This window comes from Rhinolophus sinicus, linkage group LG06 (assembly GCF_036562045.2).
Source record: "Rhinolophus sinicus isolate RSC01 linkage group LG06, ASM3656204v1, whole genome shotgun sequence".
Taxonomy (NCBI): domain Eukaryota; kingdom Metazoa; phylum Chordata; class Mammalia; order Chiroptera; family Rhinolophidae; genus Rhinolophus; species Rhinolophus sinicus.
This window is the reverse complement of record NC_133756.1, coordinates 54,283,334-54,306,218: the sequence shown is the minus strand read 5'-3', so window position 1 is coordinate 54,306,218 and position 22,885 is coordinate 54,283,334. Positions and strand designations below refer to the sequence as shown.

Below are 22,885 nucleotides of genomic sequence, written 5' to 3'. Positions count from 1 at the left end.
TATAAAGTTGGGGCCAAGACACGGAAACAACCAAAATGTCTTTTGATAGATGAATGGATAAAGAAGTTGTGGTATATATACACAATGGAATACTATTCGGCGGTAAGAAAAGATGATATAGGAACATTTGTGACAACATGGATGGATCTTTAGAGTATAACGCTCAGCGAAGTAAGTCAGACAGAAAAAGCAGAGAACCATATGATTTCACTGATATGTGGTATATAAACCAAAAACAACAAAAGAACAAGACAAACAAATGAGAAACAAAAACTCATAGACACAGACAATAGTTTAGTGGTTACCAGAGGGTAAGGGGGGAGGAGGGTGGGAGATGAGGGTAAGGGGGATCAAATATATGGTGATGGAAGGAGAACTGACTCTGAGTGGTGAACACACAATGGGATTTATAGATGATGTAATACAGAATTATACGCCTGAAATCTATGTAATTTTGCTAACAACTGTCACCCCAATAAATTTATATATATATATAAAGTTGGAAAAACTAGTCTGGCAATGTTCTGTGGATGTGACCTTTTAGGGTCTCATGTGTATGCTACACAGATTCAAAAAATTTTCTCAGGTAAAGCTTACACCTAACTTTGGTTTTCCCTTGGAGGGACAAAAGCCTTTTATGCAGCCAGCTGTCCTTAGGTACCTCTACTTTCATAAGAGGTTCAAACTCTACCATTGAATTGTCTATTAAGGCATATGGGTCTGAATTCAGACAATGCATTCCAGGATTTAGCTGGGAGTATAATGTCATCCTGACATCCAATATTTATTTAAAAACAAACAAACAAACAACAACAACAAAAACTCTGTAAGGAGAAGCAAATTTCAGGGAGGATTATTTGAAGCATATACATCAGTTTATGCACTTTTTCAGTCTAGTCTAAAACATATCTGTGGATTAAACCAGATCAATGGATGGCTGGTACCTTGCTAGGCAGTGCCAGAGTTTCCCAAAGTGTAGTTTTTACTAAATTGTACTTTTGTGTGATGTCAACAATGTATATTGAGTGTTGTGAGAAACAGCAACTTTTGTTGCATCTATTTTAAGGATGTATGAGAACATTGTTCATTTCTATCTCACAATAACCATTTTTTAGGATCCCAGAGAGAAATGTATCTGATTTTAGAACCAAGGATAGTTAATAGTAATAGTTAATCTCAACTATGTGATAAGAAAGAAAGGGAGAAAGGGAAACAAAGAAAGAGAGGAGGAGAAAGGGAGGAAGGGAAGGAGGGAAATAAGGAAAGAAAAGGAAGAAAGAAAACATTTCCACTTACCCTCTCTGACTCCTTCCTTAGAAAATCCTAAGCAAAAACAGAGAGGTTTTCGGCCAGCCTGGTGGCTCAGGCGGTTAGAGCTCCATGCTCCTAACTCCGAAGGCTGCCAGTTCGATTCCCACATGGGCCAGTGGGCTCTCAACCACAAGGTTGCCAGTTCAATTCCTCAAGTCCCACAAGGGATGGTGGGCAGCGCCCCCTGCAACTAACAACAGCATCTGGACCTGGAGCTGAGCTGTGCCCTCCACAACTAAGACTGAAAGGACAACAACTTGAAGCTGAACAGCACCTTCCACAACTAAGATTGAAGGACAACAAATTGACTTGGAAAAAAAGGCCTGGAAGTACACACTGTTCCCCAATAAAGTCCTGTTCCCCTTCCCCAATAAGAATCTTTAAAAAATAAATAAATAAAAATAAATAAATAAAATAATCCTTCTCTTTAAAAGAGAGAGAGAGAGAGAGAGAGAGAGAGAGAGAGAGAGAGAGAGAGAGAGAGAAAGGTTTTCATTAGAGAAGCATAATGGAATATCCCCAAATCAAATGTCTTTCTTCAATCCAGACTGCAAAATGATTCCCAAAGAAGCAAAAGTGTCTTGGTGCAAAAAGTAGATCATATTCTTCTGGTAGAATATCTTGATACTCCAAAAACCTAACCCCAGCCTCATATCACATGAGTTTCAGATCTGTAGCAGAAACTGTGCAATGTGCTGACTGGTTGTATTAGTCACGGTTCTCCAGAGAAACAGAACCAATAGGGTATAGATTTATATAAAGGGGGGATTTATTATAGGAATTGGCTTATGCTATTATGGAGGCCAAAAAGTGCCACGATCTGCAACCTGGAGAACTAGGAAACCGGTGGTATAATTCAGTCTGTAACAGACAAGGGCTGGGAGCCGAGGGTCCAAAGGCCCGAAAACCAGGAGTTCCGATGTCCAAGGGCAGGAGAGGTTGGACAGCTCAGATGACGATATGGTGGAGGGGGAGTATATTAATTCACCTCCCTCCACCTTTTATTCTATTACAGCCCTCAGTAGATTGAATGACGCCGGCCCACATTGGTGGCATATGTTTTACTCATTCTACTGATTCAAATGTGAATCTCTTCTGGAAATACCCTCACACCACACCCAGAAGTGTTTCACCAGCTAGCTGGGCATCCCTTAGCCCAGTCAAGTTGACAGATAAAATTAACCATCACACTGGTCAAAAGAAAAGTCCCTGTATACCAGTCCAGATGGCATCTCAGCGACCTAGGGAAGGAGAAAAAATATTCTTCATTCATTAATTTTCTCCTTTGTTCACCTTCCCTGGTATATTCACTTCTTGGTTGGTTGAAGGAGAGCAGAGACCCCCATATCCACCTCTATGCCCACATATGGCCTGGTGCAAGACATTCAACCAATGTTCAGTAAATATTTGTTGAATGAAATTGAACTGTACCATTGAGTCCACACGCCTCATCCTCCTCTGGGACCACTGTGCCAGCACTGGGCCTTTCCATCCTTCATGCCTTCATGGCTGCTTTGCCACTCAGCGACCACACTGGTCACCAGGTTACTATCTGAGGCAGAGTTCACTCTGGTGCTTGCTGTCCCTTGTGTTTCCTTGTTATCACCAAGACATTCTCTCTCCCACTACGGAACAAAGAGACAGTGAGGTACATGAGCAAATCCCTGGTTTGCACAGAAGCCCTGCTCATTCTTTAATCGGATAAGGAACGAGGGTTATGTGTAGGTGTGTGTGTGTGTGTGTGTGTGTGTGTGTGTGTGTGTGGTGTGTTTTAATTGAAGTGCAACTGAAAGTTCACTGTCACCCCTACCACTCAATTGGCCCTTCCCTGACAACACGGACCGTTAAGAATATTTTAGGAAGAAGCAACGATCCCTTGGCACTCCTCTACCAGCCTCAGCCCCAGTGAACTGCTCAATCTGATAGGGACACAGACTGTGAGAGTTGAAAGTGATCTTGGAAAGCCCAGAACCCAATGCTCCCTGTGGGAGATGAGGCCTGTGAGCCAGGGAAGAAAGCCTGAGTCTCTCAGGTCGTTAGTCTGATTGGGGATGTCAGAAAGTTATATTAAAATCCTTCCTGACAAGTCCTGGGCGTGGCCCGGAGTAGGCAAGCAGAGCTCCCACATCCCGAGGCCTTACCTCCTGTAGCCTGCCGAGGGTCTGCAGCCAGGCTGGCCTGGATTTGAATCTGGATCTGTCCTTCTCTGGCTGTGATTTGGGGAAAGCAAACTTCTCCAACTCTATTTCCACAGCCTGTTTATTGGGATGGTTAGAGATAATGTGTGAAAGGGCTTTGAAGAGTGCCTGGTGTATCGTGATAATAAAGTAGAAGCCTACTCTATGCTTCACATCCATTAACTTGTTGAATCTGTGCAGTGCAACAACCTATGACGTAGGTGCTATTCTTGTAACCATGTTTACAGATAAAGAAACTGACATACACAGAGGTTAAGGAACTTGTCTAAGGATAATAAATGAAACAGCTAGAATTTTCAGAAATTATACATACATAAAAACCCAAATACAGTTGTTGTTTTTTTAAAAAATCACAGCATCATTTATAATAGGGAAACAATCCAACTGTCCAATAAAAGGTGAATAAAAAAATCATAACACATCATCTAAATAGACAGTTATATAATATGATCATAGTAGGTAAAATATATATCTGGACTCTTTTTTTTTAAGATTGGAAAAAAAAAAACACTCCAAAATAGTACTAGTGGTTAAGCTAAGGCGGTGGGATATGGAAGTGTGTTTTCATTTTTTCTTTCATCTACTTGCCAAATGTTCTATCATGTAACCATGCTGCGTTCGGCCATTTATTCATTGAATGCTGTTTTCTGGGCTTGTGATGAGCCGCCAGCCAGATAAGGCCACATTGCTGGGGTGATGGGTTAGAAGCTCGCAGCAGGAGGTGAGGGAATGTGCTCACGCTGTCCGCCCAGGGACTAGGGACAGCCTGGGGGAATTCATGTGGGCCGATCCTCAGAGTCTTGCAGCGGCCTGAGGTTTCGAGGAGCCTCAACTTCTACCTTACCTCTAGGTATGGGGTCGGACAGTCCCTCTAGGGGAGCTGTGTTTTGTAATTTTTAAAAGTTACAATATACCGGCTTTACTTTTTTAAAGTGAAGTGTTTCATCGGGGGTAGATTAAAATGATCGCCAAACATCCTGGAGGAAATGATGAAAAACTTAAAAGAAAAATAATTTCACATTTTCTCTGTCGTTACATTTTCCATTCACCAAGTAAAATCTACTCCTTTTTTTTTTTCCATAAAAGTTCATGGTGGGTATGTTTCTATGAAGAGTCATCTCATGCAGCCCACACATAAGATGACACTTTATTCAGTCAATCTGTTCTCAGGAACTGTGTAAAAATATATATGTGGTGAGGTTAACAATTTTCTTATTTGAACTCTGAACACCAAAGCTAACAGCTCCCTCCCTCGTCAGATGTTTGAAATCCTTTATGTAAAGTTTAAGTGAAATTTTTTATAGTAATAGAGTATATTTTATGTGTCAAGATTTAAATATATCGGTCCCAAATGTTTATTAAAAGAAAATAGGGTTTTTCTTCATATTCGAAAAGGTTCAAAATATTAATACAAGATTGGGTCTTACTCATAGCGTAAGTCTTACATTATCTACAAATTTCTCCTTTACCCCATTTCCCAATTTTTGCATATGTTGGTAAAAAAAAGCATTACCCGCTTTCCATTAATGATGATACCATCAAATCTTATTCTGACTTATAGAGTCATTTGAATTTTATTTTGATAGCCTGCTACTTGTAAGAGTAGAAAGGAGACAGTTATGTTACCTAACATTTGAATTGTCATACACCATTATCACTCTGCATTTATTTAGAAAAACATATATACCTCTTATTCCTGTCTGACTATACTCACAACGACAACTAATTCAAAGACAAAAATTAAATACTTTTTTAATACTACGAGGACAAAACCATGACAATATGACAGGGTGGGGTTACTGTTTAACAAATACTTCGTGTGCATAAAATAAAAAGCTGTTCTATGTCTGGTCTTGACTCAAAATCTAACTTTTCTATAGTTGATTTTTATAATCTTTTAACTGTTTCTTAAGTGATATGAATTCTCTTGGCTTATGCATTACATAAACATGCTATCCAAAACACTTCTTCTGGTATGTATCAAAGGCCTTAACAATATTCATTGTTAGATCCAGAAATTTCACCCCTGAAAATAATCCTAAAGAAGCAATTTAAAATGTGGGCAAAGCTATCTCCAGAAAACTTTTCACTGAATTATTTAAAATAGTAAAAATGAAAACAAGCTAAATACTAGGATGGGGTGATTGAGGAAATTACAGTAATCTAGTTGACAGACTTCTTTTTAAAGCACTTGAGAATGATGAAAGGTAATGTTAGAGGAAGGAAGATGATTTTCATGATTTTTATTTAAGTAATTTTTTACTATAAAATAGTTTTTTGTTCAATTAAAGAAAATTTGAAAAATAAAGAGAATAGAAAGAAGAAATGTTATTATAGCATTCAGTGGAAAAAGTAGAATACACATTTATACCTACGCTATGGTTACAGTTATGTTTTTGTATTTTTAAAGAAGCAGAACAAAAGCACTGTAAAGTTATTTTACTGGGGTGTCTTCTTTTCTATTTTTATCAAATTATACCTAGTTTATAATGAAAAAATATATTTAAAAAATAAAGCACCAGCTTCCTATAGACAAAATCTCTTGTCTGGCTTACAGAGTAGCCTCATGCCCAGTCCCATCCTGTGATTTGTTTTTTCTTTTTACTGTGCTTATTAAACACTGATTTCACTGTAAGTGTGTCTCCCACAGCTCCCACTCTTCAGCTGTCACTCTTCAGCCAATAGCTCATGGTATTTGACACATCGAAGGTATGTCTTGTTTTCAAAATGGGTAAACTAAGTCCTAAAACAAATCGGTTATTTAACTTCCCTGAAATAAATCCATAGAATACCTAAAAATGAAAATAGATCCTTGTTCATTTTCTGACTTAATGATTTTTTTAAAAAAAGTCTAAGTCCCTGCAAGTTGCTGTAACAAAGTTTACATCTGCCAAGTTGAAGAAATTGAAGCAGGACATGGAACAAAGAGGTTAAACCTAGGACATCCTTACTGGAGCATTTTTCCATTCTTGGCACCCAGAAGAACATGTGAAGAGTGGAAATCAAAGGACTGCTTCGCGGTGTTGCAAGGTAGGTAGGTATTCTGACTTTACAAGTGAGAAACTGAGGCTGGGATTGTTGAGCTAACTTGTTCAAGGTCACAGGGGTAGTAACTGACAGAACCGAGATTGATACCCAAAATGACTGTCTACAAAACGCATGGACTCTTTCCCCTCCTGGCAGCATTGCTGTGAGGATCAAATGAGGCAAACAATACAGAAATGTATGCTGGAAATTGGGGCATCAGCCCTCTGTGGGGTTCCTGGATCACCCACTCTTTCTATGCCTCCTCCAAGTATAACAGAGATAGTAACTGTAAAGCTTTGTGAAAAAAATAAACAAGAGACTAGTAATATCCTGTTACAATTGTCTTTTTAAAAATGTCTCAGATCTTTTACTGTAGGGAAATTGTGATCTATGAGATGTTGCTTGAAATAAATAGGCCACTGGCCAGAGCTTGGAAATGTTTGCCATATGAAGAAGGTCATTTGTTATTTGGCATCTACAGATACATTATGATTGCTATTTAATAACAATTAGTAAATTCAACATCCTTTTTTTTTTTTTTGGGGGGGGGGTGTAAACTGGTATTTATAGGCAATTATGTCCAGAGCCTACATTCTGTTTGCTATTAGATTTATTTCAATTCCAAAGGAACATACCGGGATAGGGATTCTTTCTAGCTTTTAAAAATTTGCACTTTGCGGGTGGGGGCTGTCATCCTCTTTACTCTCATGTTCGTAGTAAATGAGAGGTAGTTTGGAGTAATGGGAAGTCAGATTCATTCTATCATTTCCAGTCCTGGCTTTTGGCTGCTCTTTGACAAGTTTCTTAACCTCTCCTAGTGCCCCTCTTCTTACTTTTCTCCTCTGCTCTCCCTAAATGTGGAAATCCCATTTCAACACTATACACCTGGGAAATGACCTGGTCTCGCTAACTATTATTAATGTGAATTTATTTGAATTGGTAATACAGCCACATGGTTCAAAACATAAAAGGGGGGATTTAGTGCCATCTTCCTCCCACACATTTCTCTCTGGTGTTCCTGTCCCAGTCCCTAGTTTTATTTTGCAAACTCAGAGACTGTGAAGGGCAAACAAAGCAAGATGACTAGATTTAATCTAAATGAAATGGTCTTATTCTAAGGTGATATGCAAGGTGATTATTTGTCCCCTTCATATCCTTCCCATGTTTTCTGAGACTTCAAACAGCAACACTCAACTATACTACTAAAAATAGTCACATCACCTTTTCAAGAAATTTTGACTTTGAACTTGCTAATGTGCAAAGGAAATGGTTCAGCCATATCTCTAGAACTTGATTGATAAGAAATTTTCTTTTGTCCCGTTTATCATTTTCTTTTAAATCTTTGCCTTTTTCTGCTTTGCATAGAATATAAGGGATAAGGGAAAGATTTGTTTGGGACTGCTTTAAGATTTTTGTATCTTGGGCCAGACAAAGCACACAAGAAATAAAAAATTAACAAAATGTCCTTAATTTCCCTTCAGCTAATTCAATATTTGTAACCCTTCTGATTAAGATTGGTTACCTCTGCATTTATTTATAAAGGGTGTGTTGAGCAAACAAATAGTAGTGTAAAGAGGACAGCCAGGCACACATTTAAGATGTGTGTCTAGTCCTGAGCCTGGCACACGGTAGGTGTGCAGCAATTGCTGTATAAAACATAACTTATTAAAGGATGCTTGAAGCACTGCCATAGTAACCAAATATCTCCTGCAAATCTTGAGATTTACAGTGCAAATTAAAAATCACTTTAAAAAACATTCTCTAGGAAAAGGGCTCTAAGGGATTTTTTAAATTCCATGACAACTTTGGATTATCCTAATATATGGTAGCTATTTTGCAAGAACTGAGGAGCACCACTCCCTTCTCCGGTTATCTGACACTGAAGACTCACTGCGCATGAAGTAGTAATCAAAATCTTAACTCAATTCTTTTAGCAAAGTAACGTAATTACAACGATATCCACCCTTGTCAGAAAAGGGTTTAGGCTTAACGACTACACAACGGGCCACACTATGGGTCATGACACACAGGCTAGCGTCTATGGAGGTTGCTGCATTATCTTGGGTGAGATTTTAGTTTTTTCCTGTCCTATTAATAGAAGTAATTAATTAATGCAATTCATTCACTTACTCAGCCCACAAACATTTGTTAAGATACTACCAGGCACATAATGGTGTAGCTCCAGTTGCCCACCCTCATGGAACTCAACAATCCCCGCGAAGATTTACTTTTCAATAATCATCAGGGTTGTGCTTTTATGGCGCTTTACTGCTCCCCTCCGGACCAGGTGCCTGGGTATGACCTCAGGCGGTGGCGGTGGCGGAGCCCGCGCCTGAGATACAGCTCCCCACCGCTGCCCGGGGCAGGGCGGGGTCAGCCGAGCAGCCGCCGTCGCTTCCCCCGCGCGCTCCCACCGGCGCGGACTTTAATTTCGCAGCTCCGACCACCGGAAATTAGCCGCCAGCAGAGCGGACCCGGCACCGTGCGTGTGAGCGCGGGGTGGGTCGGGCGCGCCCACCAGCTCAGCCGGGCGCCCGCGGGACGCGCCGCCAGCGCCTTCTCCGCCGGGGGCTCGGCGCTCGCCCACCTCTTCCAAATTTAACCATTACCTAAATCCGAAGGGAAATGAGCAAACCTCTCGGATTGGGTGTCAAGGTATTTTCAGCCTCGTTGGGCGTATTTATCCCGAAGTGTTTCCACAACAAGCTATTTCGGGGACGCGAGGCAGGTTTCGCTCTGCGGACGCCGCGGCCACTCGCCGGGCTCCAGGCTGGCGGCACCGCGGGCGGGTGATTCACGGCCCCGAACCCGGGGCGGCGCAGCCCAAGCAGGCGTTGGGGTTGCGGGGTGGGTGTCCCGAGCCAGATGGGCGGGGAAGCCGCTGGGAGCTGTGCGCTCCCACTCCCGATGCTCCAGTCAATCTGTGTCCTGAATCTGTGACTTCTCGCTACGGAAGTCTCCCAGGAGCCAAGAATAGTTCGTTTTCTTTCGAGTCATTTCTAGTGTCTGGGCCCTCTGGGTCTCCCCACCCCGCGCCGTCCCACAGAGAAGAAATTGGGAGGGCCGCCCCGGAGGACGGCTGGAAAAGCCGTGCCCGCTGTCTGCCTCCCAACCCCTTGCGCAAAGGAGCGCGCGCCCCGCCGCCCGATTAGGGGGTGGGGAGCAGGTCTGAGAGGGCTAAGCGAGCTACTCCTTAACGCTCAGGAAGTGAAGCTTGTGGTTTTGGGGGCTGAGCTCGGAAGGAGATTTTTTTTAAAAAAAACAAGAGACAGAGCGGTCTGTCCCGAAAGCAACTCTGTTGAAAACTCTCGGAGCGCGGTGCCCGCGCCCTGACCCCGCAGGTAGGTCCGCTGCGCCTGTTCTGCGCCTTTCTCCCTGGCGGGGGCGACTGCGGAAACTGGCGGGCACAGGCACTGCGGGGGCGACCAGAGGACGCTGCCGGGTTCCCACTCGCTGCCCGCCGCTGTGCGGGAGCTCGGAGAGCCCTTGCCGCTGGATCCCAGCGCGACTCGCACTGCGGGGCTGGAGATCTGACGCAGGGGACGCGCGCCAGGCCTTCTGATGGTTCTGCAGGGCAGCGGGATCCACACTGGAAGGAAACATCTGGTGGAAAGGTGGCGGGGGCTGGGTTCAGGCGGCTGCCCCCTCCGCCCCTCCAGCCCCTGCTCTCCCAGGCCCTGACGGTGAACAGAGGCCCTGCGGGCCCGCGTGCTCTGAGAGGGCCGCCCCGCCCCCCGAGGCCGCCAGCTGCTGCGCGAGGTCGCCTTCCCACGCGCTCAGCGCTGGGCTCTACCACCCCCCTCCCACTACATTCCCAGAAACCCGCAGAGCCAGCCAGGATGCAAGAGAGGCGCGGAGCTGTGGCCCGGGTGGGGAGGAGGCCACCATGCCCGCCTGATCCCACGCGGTCCCAGCTAGTCCAGACACAGCGCTGGCGCGGACAACTCCTAACTCCCCGCCCTGACCAACGAGTCCAGCTCCGCGCCAACACATACTCAAGGTGCAGTAGAGCCCTTGGGACTTTTCACCCGTTTTCCTTTCCCGGGTTTCAGGGTCGTTTAAGGAATTTGGTTTTTGCGTTCGTAGTGTCTAATTTTACGGCCGAAGGGGCGGCTCATGCGGGGGCGCAGGGAAAACTGTGGCAGCAGAACTAAGCCCTAAGGCAGCCCAGCACTCCAAACCTGCTGAAGCCCCGACCCTAGGCACCCACACCCCGATAGGCCCTTTGGAGCTTAGCACGCAGGAAACATTGCTTGGGGCTCCATTACATGTCCCAGCTTTTCTCCCAAGCCTGTCCCCACTCCTGTTCCGGGGAAGGGGACACAGTGGGGCGTGGAATGCCCCCAGGGAACGAGTCCCCTAGAACTCGTTTTGAGGCCGGAGCACCAAAGGGCAGACTTAGCCGGTGTCCTGCATCCTGCACTGGGAGCCGCGCGGCGCCTAGTCTGGCAGTCTAAGCCGTGCGAAGCCCAAGGACAAGGCGTCCTGCCCTGGCCCAGGGTCCCCGGCGCCCTTATTTCGTAACTAGCCAACACCACGGAGAGCTGCGGTGCCCCAAGTGCCTGCAGTTCGCAAGTGAACCTGGCCCCCAGCGCCTTCAACGCGGGGTGAAGGCAGATTCATCTCCCTAGACCGCCTAGTCCTCAAGGTCCCGCCCCCCGGAGAGAGACCCGAGCAGAGCAGGAGGCGCTGCCCCGCCTCCCCGCCAGGCTCAGGTTTCGACCCTGGGATTAGGTAAACTGATTGGGGGGTTAATGAGAGCGGCGTAGCGGGCAGCCAGCTTTCTCCCAGGCCGGCGCCGGTACCCCGGCTCTGTCAACTGACAGAGCAGCCTGCGCTCTCCCGCGTCCGCTACGCTGTTCTCCGTGACACCGCGCGTTTCCCAGCCAGCGCGCGCGGATCCGGCTCAACTTTCCCAGGACAAGTGTTTTGGTGAGCAGAGCGGAAAGTGCTTTTTCCCGGGACTAGGTTTCCGAAGTTTGGTCTGTGGTGTCTCGCCCCGGACCCTGTCTGCTCCCACCGCACCCGTGTCTCCTGGCTAACTTTTTTTCCCGCCTGGGGCACGAGTATGGGCCGAGCAAGATCACCGAGATGCGAGTTCCTTCCCGGGCCGTGGTCGGTCCTCTGCCACTACCCCCGCTTCATCTTGTCCCTCTGCTCTCCCGACTTCTTTCTCCGGCTTTTGCGGCCCCAGTCCCTCTGCTGCTGTCCTCGTGTCCCGCCCCGCCGCCTGCCTGGTGTTTTCCGCCCCTGTCCCCCTTTCTCTCCAGTCTGTAGCCGGCTCTTGGAGGGCTTGGCTCCTTGCCTCTTCCGGGTCGCGGACCACCGGCACATCCCCCCCCCCCCCGGCCCTAAATTTATCCACGCGTTCCCAATATCTTCCCCAGCCTGAAAGCAGAGCCAGGCAGGCAGTGAGTGGTCGAGTTGAAGTAACTGGCCCGTTGGGACTCTGGCTCTTAGAGTTTGATTGCCGGAGAGAGTTTTTGCTAGGGAAGGGGAGGGGCCGAGGGGCGTGGGCAGGGCAGAAGGAAGAGGCCTGAGCCCAGGCCCTGGTACGGGTTTTACCGCTGAGCTGTGGCGGCAGTGGGAGCGGCGGGCTCGTGCCACCTGTCCGAGTGCCACCTGGTGAGCGTGGCGCAGCGGGGCCAAGCCCCTCCTCCCGCGGGCCTTCCTTGCTCCTCCCCGGCCCGAACTCTCCTCCGCCCGGCTGCCCAGTCCCAGGCTCGGAGCGTGCTGACCCGCGTTTCCACCCGGTTCTCCTCTCGCAGGTCTCCACCTGGCTGAGGCTGAGCAAGAACTCAGGGTAACGGTGGGGTGACGACGGCTCCAGGGACCCTTGGAGCGGAGTGGGGAGCGCGCCCGACCATCATGCCGCGTTCGTTCCTTGTCAAGAGCAAGAAGGCTCACAGTTACCACCAGCCGCGCTCCCCGGGACCCGACTATTCCCTCCGCCTGGAGAATGTACTGGCGCCAGGCGGAGCAGGTGCGGGGCGCGCGCGGGCCGGGATAAGCTACTCCCGGGAACGTAGACTCTGTCCCCCCTGCACCCGCCACACCATCCCCCAGGAACCGGGAAAAGAGGCTCGACGCCCCCTTTGGTGCCTGTTTTGTTTCCTACCGTCTGGGTTCCTTCTGGGTTTGTCGCCTAGGTGCCACAGCCTCTCTTGCTCTCGCCCTCGGATCACGGAGGGTTGACGGCCAGGTCTAGGAGAGGAGAAAGCCCGGGTGCCACGGTTTGGGGGTCGCCACTTCAGAACCATCGGGCCCAAGTAGGCCCAGCCTGAGCCCCTATCCTACCTCCTCTCCGCAGACAGCACTTCGAGCGCAGGCGGGACGAAGGCGGAGTCCCGGGGCCGTTTGTCCCCCGAGATGCAGCTCACCGAGGCTCCCGACAGAGCCTCTGCGTCCCCCGGCAGCTGTGAGGGCAGCGTCTGCGATCGGAGCTCGGAATTTGAGGACTTCTGGAGGCCTCCGTCGCCCTCTGTGTCTCCAGGTAGGGACCGTTTGAGAGCTCTGGGGCCCTGGCGGCAGGGATCCCTCGGTAAGCAATGAACCCGCGCGGCTTTGGGCGCAGAAATGCTAAATGGATGGCGGAAAGTCTTTCCGAGAGGAGAGAGAGTTTTCATGGGGTAATGGGCCGGGTGGGGAAACATCCGGCTTCTCTGGGACTGTGACAGCCTGCTTTTAGGGTCTGCTGCCTGTATCTGAAGCGGCGGGATCCGGGCTGTTTATCCCTAATTAATTCGTTTGCGCGGAGCAGGTGGGTGAGAGTAAATAAATGAAACTCCTCGACCATCCGCAACGTCGACATTTCGTTTTCTGGCCAGAGCTGATTGTTAAGAAAGAGCTAGGATCTCAGAATCCAGACCCCCGAGTTTCAAACGGAGACCTGGACAGTCAGAGAAACGTGTCGTTGCCTTTTAAAATTACGCGGCGTGGGGCCTGACAGAGCTGGGCGCCCGGCTGGAGGGATCTGTCCCGGACGAAAATCTCGGCCTCCCGCTGGGTCTTCGCAAACGCGAATTGAGGGCCTATTTCATTTTTCGTTCTGCCTAGTTGGCCCAGTTTTGGGGACCAGCCGTCTGGTTTCATTTCCAGTCTGCAGTCGAGTTTCGCGAAATTGGAGTGATTGCACTTTGGGTGGGGGCGATCTTGGGTTGCGGGGGGGAGGAGAGCTCAGACCAGCCAGATCTGCCAAGAGTCAGTTATTTCCAGATTGTATTTACTAGTTTTAAAAGACACCCCCAACCCCATCCCGCACTAAGAGCACTGACTTGACTAAAGCCATAGTTCCAGCGAGTGTGGCTGTGCAGGACACCATCCCACAAGGACTGGGCGCCACCGGCATCTCTCCAAGGGAAACTCGGGGAGCAGCTTCTCTGAAGCGGCTAGCCTGAACTGGAGGCTATCGTGTATGTGAACAGATATGTAAATCGGTATGCACTTAGAAAAAGTGTATGTTGAGCAAACTGGTTTTAGCAAAATTCCCATAGGTTGGGGGTGCAGAAGGCTCGAATTCGGAAAGCTATTCCCCTTACAGTTGGTGGCTAAACCAAACCTTAATTGTAAATAATTCTCTAAGAAATTCGAGTGTTTTGTGTATTTTTTTTTCTCGTCAAACTATCATGGGAATGAGGAGTATTTGGCAGTCAGTACAATCCCCAAATCCCCTTCCCGCTGCCCCTTTGCTTCCAGCACTGGGTAGGTACTTAAAGAATGTTAACGCCTTCCTGTTTTGGTTTTTGGCTTTTTTCTTTTTTTCAGGCAGATACGTCTCGAGGGGGCCGGGCCGCATTTTGGTGGTCCTCTCTCTCCCTCCTTATCGATCCGGGGAAAGAAAAGGGATGGAGTGGGAACACGTAGGGGCCGGAGAGCTCCGGCGCTGGGCGCTGGGCCCTCTGCCCATTAGCGCTGTCCAGGCCCGGAACAGTGGTTGCCTCGCACTCCCTCAAGCTCAGCTCAGAGCATTTATTAAAGCACAGTGTGGCGCGCCTTTCTCTATGGGACCGCCAGGTGCCCTGGTCCAGCCAGAAAAGACCCTGTTAACGTCGTGCGCTTCCGCCGCCCTGTCACAGAATTTACCTGTCTCGGCACCCGATGTCATTTTAATTATGTTTCCTGCCTTGCCGCTTCCAGTGGTCCTCGAGGCCCCAGGGATCGGGTATGCATTTTACCCTGGGGGCGTCCCAGGCATCTCGCGCGGCGCCTGGCGCATGGAGTGCTCCACAAGTGCTGGGCGACTGGCAGTCCCAAACACTCGACTGGCAGACGCAGCCGGGCGGCGTCCGCCCCTCGGTTTTATGCCTGACCGGACGCCTTCTTCTGTCTCTGCAGCCTCAGAGAAGTCGGTGTGCCCGTCGCTGGACGAAGCTCAGCCCTTCCCCCTGCCCTTCAAGCCCTACTCGTGGAGCGGCTTGGCGGGGTCTGACCTGCGGCACCTGATGCAGAGCTACCGGCCGTGCGCGGCCCTGGAGCGCGGCGCTGGCCTGGGCCTCTTCTGCGAGCGCACCCCGGAGCCAGGTCACCCCGCGGCGCTGTACGGCCCGGAGCGGGCGGCGGGCGGCGCAGGGGCCGGGGCGCCCGGGGGAGGCAGCGCAGGAGGCGGCGCTGCTAGCGGCGCGGGCCTGGGTCTCTACGGCGACTTTGGGCCCGCGGCGGCAGGGTTGTACGAGAGGCCGACGGCTGCGGCGGGCGGGCTGTACCCGGAGCGCAGCCACGGGCTGCACGCGGACAAGGGCGCCGGCGTCAAGGTGGAGTCCGAGCTGCTGTGTACCCGCCTGCTGCTGGGCGGCGGCTCCTACAAGTGCATCAAGTGCAGCAAGGTGAGGCTTCCGCGCTCCTAGCTTGGCCGGCCCAGCGCCCGCGCCCCCGGACCGCGCGGAGCCAGAGTCCGCGCCCGTTGGCTCCTCTCAGCGTCCTTCTTCCCGGTCCCATCCGCCTTAGGTGTTCTCCACGCCACACGGGCTCGAGGTGCACGTGCGCAGGTCCCACAGCGGCACGAGACCCTTTGCTTGCGAGATATGCGGCAAGACCTTCGGGCACGCGGTGAGCCTGGAGCAGCACAAAGCCGTGCACTCACAGGTAAGAGCGGGAAGCACGGCCTCGCGCGGCCCTGCTCAGGGTTACGCATTCAGAGATGTTCTTTGTGCAGCACCGGCAGCTCTCCGCCTGGCACCTTTCTCCTTGGTCTCCCTCGGACTGTCCCCAGTCTCCTCCACCATATCCCCTTGCCCAGATGTAGGCGTGCAGGGAAAGCCGGCTCAGGTCTCCAGGCAGCCCTAGAGTTTGGCGTCACATAATTGTGAGACTCCAGTGTGATCCTGATCATTACTTTGGGTTTGAGAAGGGCTTGTATGCACTCTTGCTGCTGATACATCAGATTTATTAGCTCTACTTCTTTTCACTAAATGGCTGTCACTTCATCAGCAATGACCTCTCAAGACTGAAAAAGAGGGATCTCAGCTCACTTAAAGCACCAAGTGTCATATTTATCCTGCTTTTCTTTCGTTGATTCACTTAAAATATTGCCCCACTTCCAGGTGCTAGGCCCATAAGAATCTTACAACACATCAGGTCCCATGACAGGATGCCCGAGATTAGTTTAGCTGAGAGACAGGGTAGATAAGCAAATGAGTGTCCAAATAACTATGACAGGAGAATACTTACTCAGAGACATAGTTACTAAAAAGAATATTCTCCCATCTCCCTCAACACCCGCCCTGGCTGGAGGGAGGGGGCATCTCAAGTGACTGAGGTCTAAGCCTCCTGTTGAGGAGGGTGGAGAAGTGTTTGTAAATGGGTGTCAAAAAAGCAGGGTGGGGATACGTTTCTGACACGGGGTGTGGAGAGTTGTGGGTGAAAAGTGATCGGGTAGAAAAAGTGTTAAAGGGGAAGAGGACAAGGGAGGGGAGAGTGGAGGTTGGAAATAATAGGGAGAGAGAGAATAATGGGGCAGGCTATTTGGAAGGGGAGTCTGAAGGAAGGGAGAGCCCTGGCTTTGGGGATTTTAGAGTCAGGTTAATGGTGAGGAGAATGGCAGCCTAGATGATTGCAAGAGGAATGCCACATCTTTCCACAGGAACGGAGCTTTGACTGTAAGATCTGTGGCAAGAGCTTTAAGAGGTCATCAACATTGTCCACACACCTGCTCATCCACTCAGACACCCGGCCTTACCCCTGTCAATACTGCGGCAAGAGGTTCCATCAGAAGTCAGACATGAAGAAACACACCTTTATCCACACTGGTGAGCTGAGGGCCCTTGGCTTGTAGGAAACACCCAGTGAGGGGTAGGGGGCAGAGGGCATTGTTCTCCCCACCCCCCAGGCAATATAATTCACCTTCTTTGTGATATTCTGGCCCCAGCATGAGTGGTGAGTGAGGCCTTCCAGATGGAATTAATCACTGCAGTGTGTTAAAGCAAACAAGGAGGCAGATTCTCTTAGGTTCATTTATATGCAGGGTTCTCCCCAGAGCGGCCTTGATTTGGGATTGTATCTGAAGAATCACTCAGCATGTCAGCTGCAGGTTCCCTATCCTTGCAAAGGATATTTTCCTCTAGTTTAGCAGCTGCTCAAACTGCTACCTGCTCTGGGTGAAATATGAAGCTCCAGGGTCCTCTCAGAGCGTTGTTCTAAATGTTTACCTAGAGATTGAGGACTTCTCTGGGGCTCCCACCCAACCTTTTTGGGGAGGGACTCATGTGTGGCATCTTGCTGCATTTTTAGGAGTCTGAGAACTTATTCGGATTGAGGAGAGAAAAAAAAGCAATGCTAAATATTACTAAGCTCTCTGCTAAGCACTTTTTGAATGCTTTAGGGTCCCACAACAACTCTGGGAGGTAGAGACTATTCCTTATTCCCATTTTAGATGATGAGAAAAGTGAGGCATGAAGTGTTAGGTAACCCGCCCCTGGGTCACATTGCTAGCAAGTGGCAGGGCCAGGACTTAAATTCAAGTCTGTCTGACCTCAAGTGTCTATGCCCTTGACCACTGTTTATTATATTCTGTTTTTAGAGTCATGGGGGTTGGTAGATATACAGAGCTTCTATTCACTTATTGCCCTTTTCAAAACATGAGCAAGTTCATGCCATAATAATGATAATTCTTTACCTGTTGTAGTGTTTTGTAATTTATAAAGTGCTTTCAAGTGTATCATTTCTTTTGATCCTTACTGCTATCCCATAAAGTAAAAGAAGCTGCAAGTACCATCCTAAAACTTCAAGAGATGGAATGATTTACCAAAGGTCAGACTGAGAGCAAATCATGGGAGCATGGAAAGCTCTGGCTTCCAATCCTGGACTCTTTCCCTAACATTTTGAGTATGTGTAGGTGGCAGTTTTAATGCCAGGAGCACTCTCTTTAATAGTCAACAAGACATTTTACACGAGATGAGACCCAGAATTCTGTTTTATTTCAGAATATGAATACTGATTGAAAACAAGTTGCAGTGTATTCCAAACACTTACCGTTGATGTTTATAAATATGCTTGGGCAGGGTAGCTGCCCCATCAGAAAGCCCAGAAAAATATCCTACTTTAATCATGCCCTCTTGCCTGAAATTTCCATGTAACTCACTCCTTTTGAGTAAAGGTATTCCAGACGCTTATCAAAATGCTACTAGGATCTTGACTGAATGAAACATTAAGCCCTTATCAAACATTTACATTATAGCTAGAATTCGTTTCTCAGATTTGTTTAACCCTACAGGGATAGGATAAGTTTTGATGGGTGGTTCCTTATCAAGGAAATCTGAAGACAGACAGAGGTGCAGCAAGAGGGACAGAAGGTTCCTCAAAAACAAACCATCATTTTGCATTTTTTCCAAGGCCAAGCCCTGACTATAGTACCATACTGTGGCTACTTGGAAGTCCATGCTATTCACCCAAATGTTAACCAGCTCATGAATTTCTATCTGTTATTGATTAATCTGTGGTGAAGAGTTGCTGGTATATAAAGAATCCCATGATGAACCTCGTAAAGAGAAACTAAAATCACGATAGAAAAGGATCAGCTACCTTAAGAAATACTTTGTGGCCCAAATGTGGATTTTTAAAAATAAGACTGAGAAATGTCCATGCTTCAGAGGCATTCTGTTGTCCTTCAAGAGCAAAAAAGACAACAGGCTCACTGGTCCATGCAAACCAACACCCACTTAGAAACTCAGATTTGAAAACTTCCTCTGAAGTAGAACAGTCACATGGTTTGAAGAACAGCCGTCACCCCCACCCCAACCCTCTCTGAACATCTGCTTCTAAAGTCAGCGGAGTCCTCCCAGGGTGGATTCAGCTGCCAGCCTGGGGAGGGCACGTGGCCTTTGCTCTGTTTCCGTTTAGCAGGAAACGGTTTGAGGCCCTATGGCTGGGAAGCCCCACTCAGAAAGTCTCCCTTTCACTTGGGGCACCCATGGCTTCCCGGGACTTGTGTTAGAACACGTCACCCTCCCAGTTGCTTGCAGGCCTTAGACTGTGGTGTAGCCAGCTGCCACCAAGAGCATGTGGGTCACAGTGGGTCACAGTGAGTCCCCTCTAGCTTCATCACAGACTCACACTTCCTCCCCTCCCCCTTTCCATCCCTGCAGGTGAGAAGCCCCACAAGTGCCAGGTGTGCGGCAAGGCGTTCAGCCAGAGCTCCAACCTCATCACCCACAGCCGCAAGCACACAGGCTTCAAGCCCTTTGGCTGCGACCTGTGTGGGAAGGGCTTCCAGAGGAAGGTGGACCTCAGGCGGCATCGGGAGACGCAGCATGGGCTCAAGTGAGCGCCCTGCCAGGTCACAAGCAGCAGTTACGTAACACAGGGAGGGCTGCCTCCCCACTTGCCACCAGCTACTTTGACTTCTCAGGCTCCCCAGTCCAGTCTGCAGATCCCAGGAGGGTGGTTCCCCCTTCACCTTACTTCCTGGAGCTGCCAGAGAGGAGAAGTTACCTTTTCAAAGTTCATCCTGGAGTGGGAACCAAATGACTCACTGGGCTTTGGACACACCGACTGGGCTCCTCTACTCCTGAAGACTCAAAGTCAAGAGGGCATCAGACAGTGGGCCCCACCGTCTTCCCTCTCCCAGCCCTGCTTCAGGGAAGGAAGGTCCTTCAGGTTTCTTCCTCCTCCTCCTGACCCACCCCAGACACTTGTGTGGAACAGGAGGAATCACCACTTACAAGGTAGACACATGCTACTGTTTTTATCTAGAATGAAGAATGAGTGTTATTTTTATTTTTTTCCTTCTGGGGAATCTGTTGACCCCTTTCTGTTGGGTACTGCCTGTAAATCTTGGAGGAATCATTTCTCCCACTTGAAAAGTGGATCAGAAACTGATTTGGGGACGCGTCCTTTCATGCTTTTGAAATTACAAGATACACTGTAGAGCCTGCCCCAAGAAGGAGCTGCAGAAAAGTGGACTTGGTGATGAGAGGAGATTAGAGGCATCCGGAGGCCTGCAAAGGCATCATCAGAGGAGGCAAGCACAGAGCAAGCCTTGGGACAAAATATCCATTCACTCCGCAAATGTTTATTGACCATCGGTTACCATGGCACCAGCCCAATGCTAGGTACTGGGGAGCCAGAGATTAAGGTCAGGGCCTCTGCCTTGCCCTTCAAAAGCTAACGGTCACACCACCAAATGGCTGGGTCTGTTCTTTCCCTCCAAAGGAATTCCAAGAAGACAAAACAGTCTTGAAACTTCCCTTCTGACCTGTTTGGATTTTATCAAGCGTTAACAAAAAATAGCTGACCAGATACTTCAAAGATTTGTGTGTATATTCAGTTTTTTATTGTTAAGCTGATTTTTAAAGACGTGTAAGCTAGCAGGTAGTGGGAATGAAGGCTTCGACTCTTGGGTCCTTCATACGTACCACAGAGAAAAACAACGTGGTACTTTCCTCTGATGAGGTTTGTAAATGTTTTTTAGATCTTCTGGAGTGCGTTATGTTTGTTAATACATATTTATTAGAGTGATGTTTTAAGTTAATAAAGTATTAAGACTCTTACATAGTGGTTTTTCATTTAGGCAGGGAATTTGTGAAAGACCTTTATTTTAGTCTGTAGAGGGAGTTGGCACTGAAGGAAACTACAGAAGTAAAGCAGATGAGCCAACATCCAGAAGAGAATAAAATTCAAGTCCTCTGGTTTTCATGTGCTTTTTCCTTCTCTTCTGCTCCTCAGAGAGTCTTATTTCTTAACAGAAAATTTAGGTGTATAAAACCAAGCTCCTACCTTGTAGAGTCCCTGATGGTCCCACATGTCCATAGGCTATTCTGAGAGTTTCAGGTCTTTTTTACAGGCCCGAAGGCTCCCAGATGTATAAAGAAATCACAAGCCTTAGGTCTAGAGATTGAGTTTTAGTCACAGCTTTATCACCAACACATCATGTGACTTGGGTAAATCCTTTGGCGTGCCTAATACCGGATTCCTGGGCTATAAAATGTAGCTATGGTTTTATCATCCCAATATAACCCTGACTACTTTGATTCTGTGGAGACTGGAGAGGAAAGAAAATATCTGAGATTGGTTTGCTGCCTCACCTAATGCAAGTTACAAATCTAAAGATGCATGAGTGGAAGTAAAATTGGGATCTGAGTTATTTCTGGCTCTATTCCACCTGTGGGAATTTCTTGCATAAATCAACCCCTTCAGAGAATGAAACCAGAATAAGGTCCTAGCCTAAATCCTGACTATCTGTGCTGTTTCTCACATTTCCCAGCCAGGGTATGCATGGCCCGTGGTGACCACAAGCAGATTGTCCATTTCTATTCAAATCCACCTCACACGTATTGACTGAACACCTAAGATGTGCCTGGCGTTGTGCTAAGGGCTGGGATACAACAGTGAGCACAATATCCAGTGGAGCTTTATTATTTGGTCACTGCTAAATCTTCAGCTCCCAGAACAGTGTTTGGCACACAGTAGAAGATCAATAAATACTTGCTAAGATGCTAAGCACGCAGGGAAGAGAACTTACTTGAGGGCCTAGGAAAGAAACAACACATAGGACTCTATCTGAGTTGGTGGGAAAGAGGGGTTTTGACATTGCTTTTCGCCAGTTTCTCCAAATCTCAGTCCTCACTTGGCTGTATTCACTTGGTTTTCAACACCATGTGTTTCCAGGTCAGTCTACTCTCATTCAAAATTTAAATTTGTTTGCTCCATAATGCAAATTTAAGATAATTTTCCAGAACTGATGGGTGAAGAGTGGCAGCTCCAGGAACCTCTTTTGAGTGTCCTGGGAAACAAAGTTCCCAGTGAATAAACATCACAGAACTTCCGACAGAATTCACCGTGCACACTGGTTGATAATTTCCAACCTGGTTTGAAAAGGAAAGAAATTGCTTCAAGGGGTAAGTAGAAGTGATTGAAATCTAGTTGTCTACCCCGTCCTGTTCTCCCCTTACGACATTTAGAACTTTTGTCCATTCTCATCATCCCTATTTATGCTATAAATGAGGAGTTTTCATTTTTATGTTAACAGTATGCCTTTTTTGTAAAAAAATACCTTGATGTCCCCGCTGCAGAATCAAAACAAATTACTGCGCCTGTTACCGTGTGAAATTTGAAGATTGCAAATATCTCTCTTAATGTTATTACTTGACTCCATTAAAAATAGATTGTGAATATTCCATGTCACATTATTCATGAGGCAGGGCCTATGCCTTTTGTCTGCTGGAGTAACAGTAGAAAGGGTAACGAGACACCAGAGCACACCTTTGTTTCTTTCACTAAATTTTTAATAACACCTCCAGCTAGCCAGTTGGTGAAGCTCAGCTCTTGCATAAAAGTGGAAAAGCACAGCTATCTCAGAGCAGACCAACTCTTTCAGTAGCTAATTTGAGTTTGCGTTCATCTACACCAGAGATGATTAAATTACCTATCGAGTGTGCCGAGCTATCAGGATTCAGGCCACGTAAAAGGTGAATTTCATCTGATTGATTTGAGACACGAATGGAACAATTGAGTTTTAAAAGCCCCACCTTAATTAAAGGCATAGCAAAGTATCACTCCCGGGTGAGTTCTTGACTGCCATTGCCTTTGAAAATTGGGTGGCGATAGTGATTTGACCCAAGTCATTTTGTTGTGTACCTGTTTGTTTAAACTGATTGTTTCACAGAAAGACATAAATTCAACGGAAGGCCTAAAAAGACTTGTCTGCTTTTTACTGTGTATTTCTAGAGTTCTATTTGTTTAAATCTCTGCTGCTATATTATTTCTACAGTAAAAACTTTTCAGGAAGTACATATGCATTTATTTGAACAATATTTCATTCATTGAGTCAAATTTTAAAAATAAAAAAAATAAGAAATTTTACCCCAAATCCTTCTAGGTTAAAAGTTTGTATTCTTTTTTTTTAGTGTTCCTTTCCA

At 47.6% G+C, this 22,885-nt stretch overlaps 1 protein-coding gene and 1 long non-coding RNA gene across 6 annotated transcripts in view; one reads left to right on the top strand and one right to left on the bottom strand.

Annotated features, from left to right (window-relative positions):
- Positions 1-12,838, bottom strand: part of LOC141572131 (uncharacterized) — a 29,982-nt gene extending 17,144 nt beyond the window's left edge. Inside the window, exons 1-3 of one of the 3 annotated variants that reach the window (XR_012497302.1) lie at positions 12,655-12,838; positions 2,743-2,936; positions 592-2,552 (exon numbers count right to left, since the gene is read on the bottom strand). This is a non-coding gene — a long non-coding RNA (uncharacterized LOC141572131). Of the gene's footprint in view, positions 1-591; positions 2,553-2,742; positions 2,937-9,145; positions 9,719-12,654 lie in introns of those variants that run through there. The other 2 variants (XR_012497301.1, XR_012497303.1) reach the window with 2 other exon arrangements.
- Positions 9,793-20,518, top strand: GFI1 (growth factor independent 1 transcriptional repressor). Of its 3 annotated transcripts, none has more exons than XM_019753019.2 (7): positions 9,793-9,877; positions 12,305-12,519; positions 12,847-13,029; positions 14,871-15,358; positions 15,480-15,617; positions 16,615-16,780; positions 19,115-20,518. In XM_019753019.2, exons 2-7 carry the CDS (start codon positions 12,405-12,407, stop codon positions 19,291-19,293), a joined length of 1,269 nt encoding a protein of 422 aa, XP_019608578.1. In that variant the 5' UTR covers positions 9,793-9,877; positions 12,305-12,404; the 3' UTR covers positions 19,294-20,518. The 3 variants fall into 3 exon arrangements, with proteins under 3 accessions (XP_019608578.1, XP_019608570.1, XP_074191243.1); XM_019753011.2 differs by lacking the exon at positions 9,793-9,877 and adding an exon at positions 11,265-11,468; XM_074335142.1 differs by lacking the exon at positions 9,793-9,877 and adding an exon at positions 12,079-12,161.
- The last annotated feature ends 2,367 nt before the right edge of the window (positions 20,519-22,885 follow it).

Excerpts from the sequence above, each read along its gene's own strand:
- GFI1 (XM_019753019.2), top strand. The coding sequence starts at position 12,405 with ATGCCGCGTTCGTTCCTTGTCAAGAGCAAGAAGGCTCACAGTTACCAC. Across the intron at positions 12,520-12,846 it reads ACTGGCGCCAGGCGGAGCAG|ACAGCACTTCGAGCGCAGGC; the intron begins GTGCGGGGCGCG and ends TCCTCTCCGCAG. Across the intron at positions 13,030-14,870 it reads GTCGCCCTCTGTGTCTCCAG|CCTCAGAGAAGTCGGTGTGC; the intron begins GTAGGGACCGTT and ends CTGTCTCTGCAG.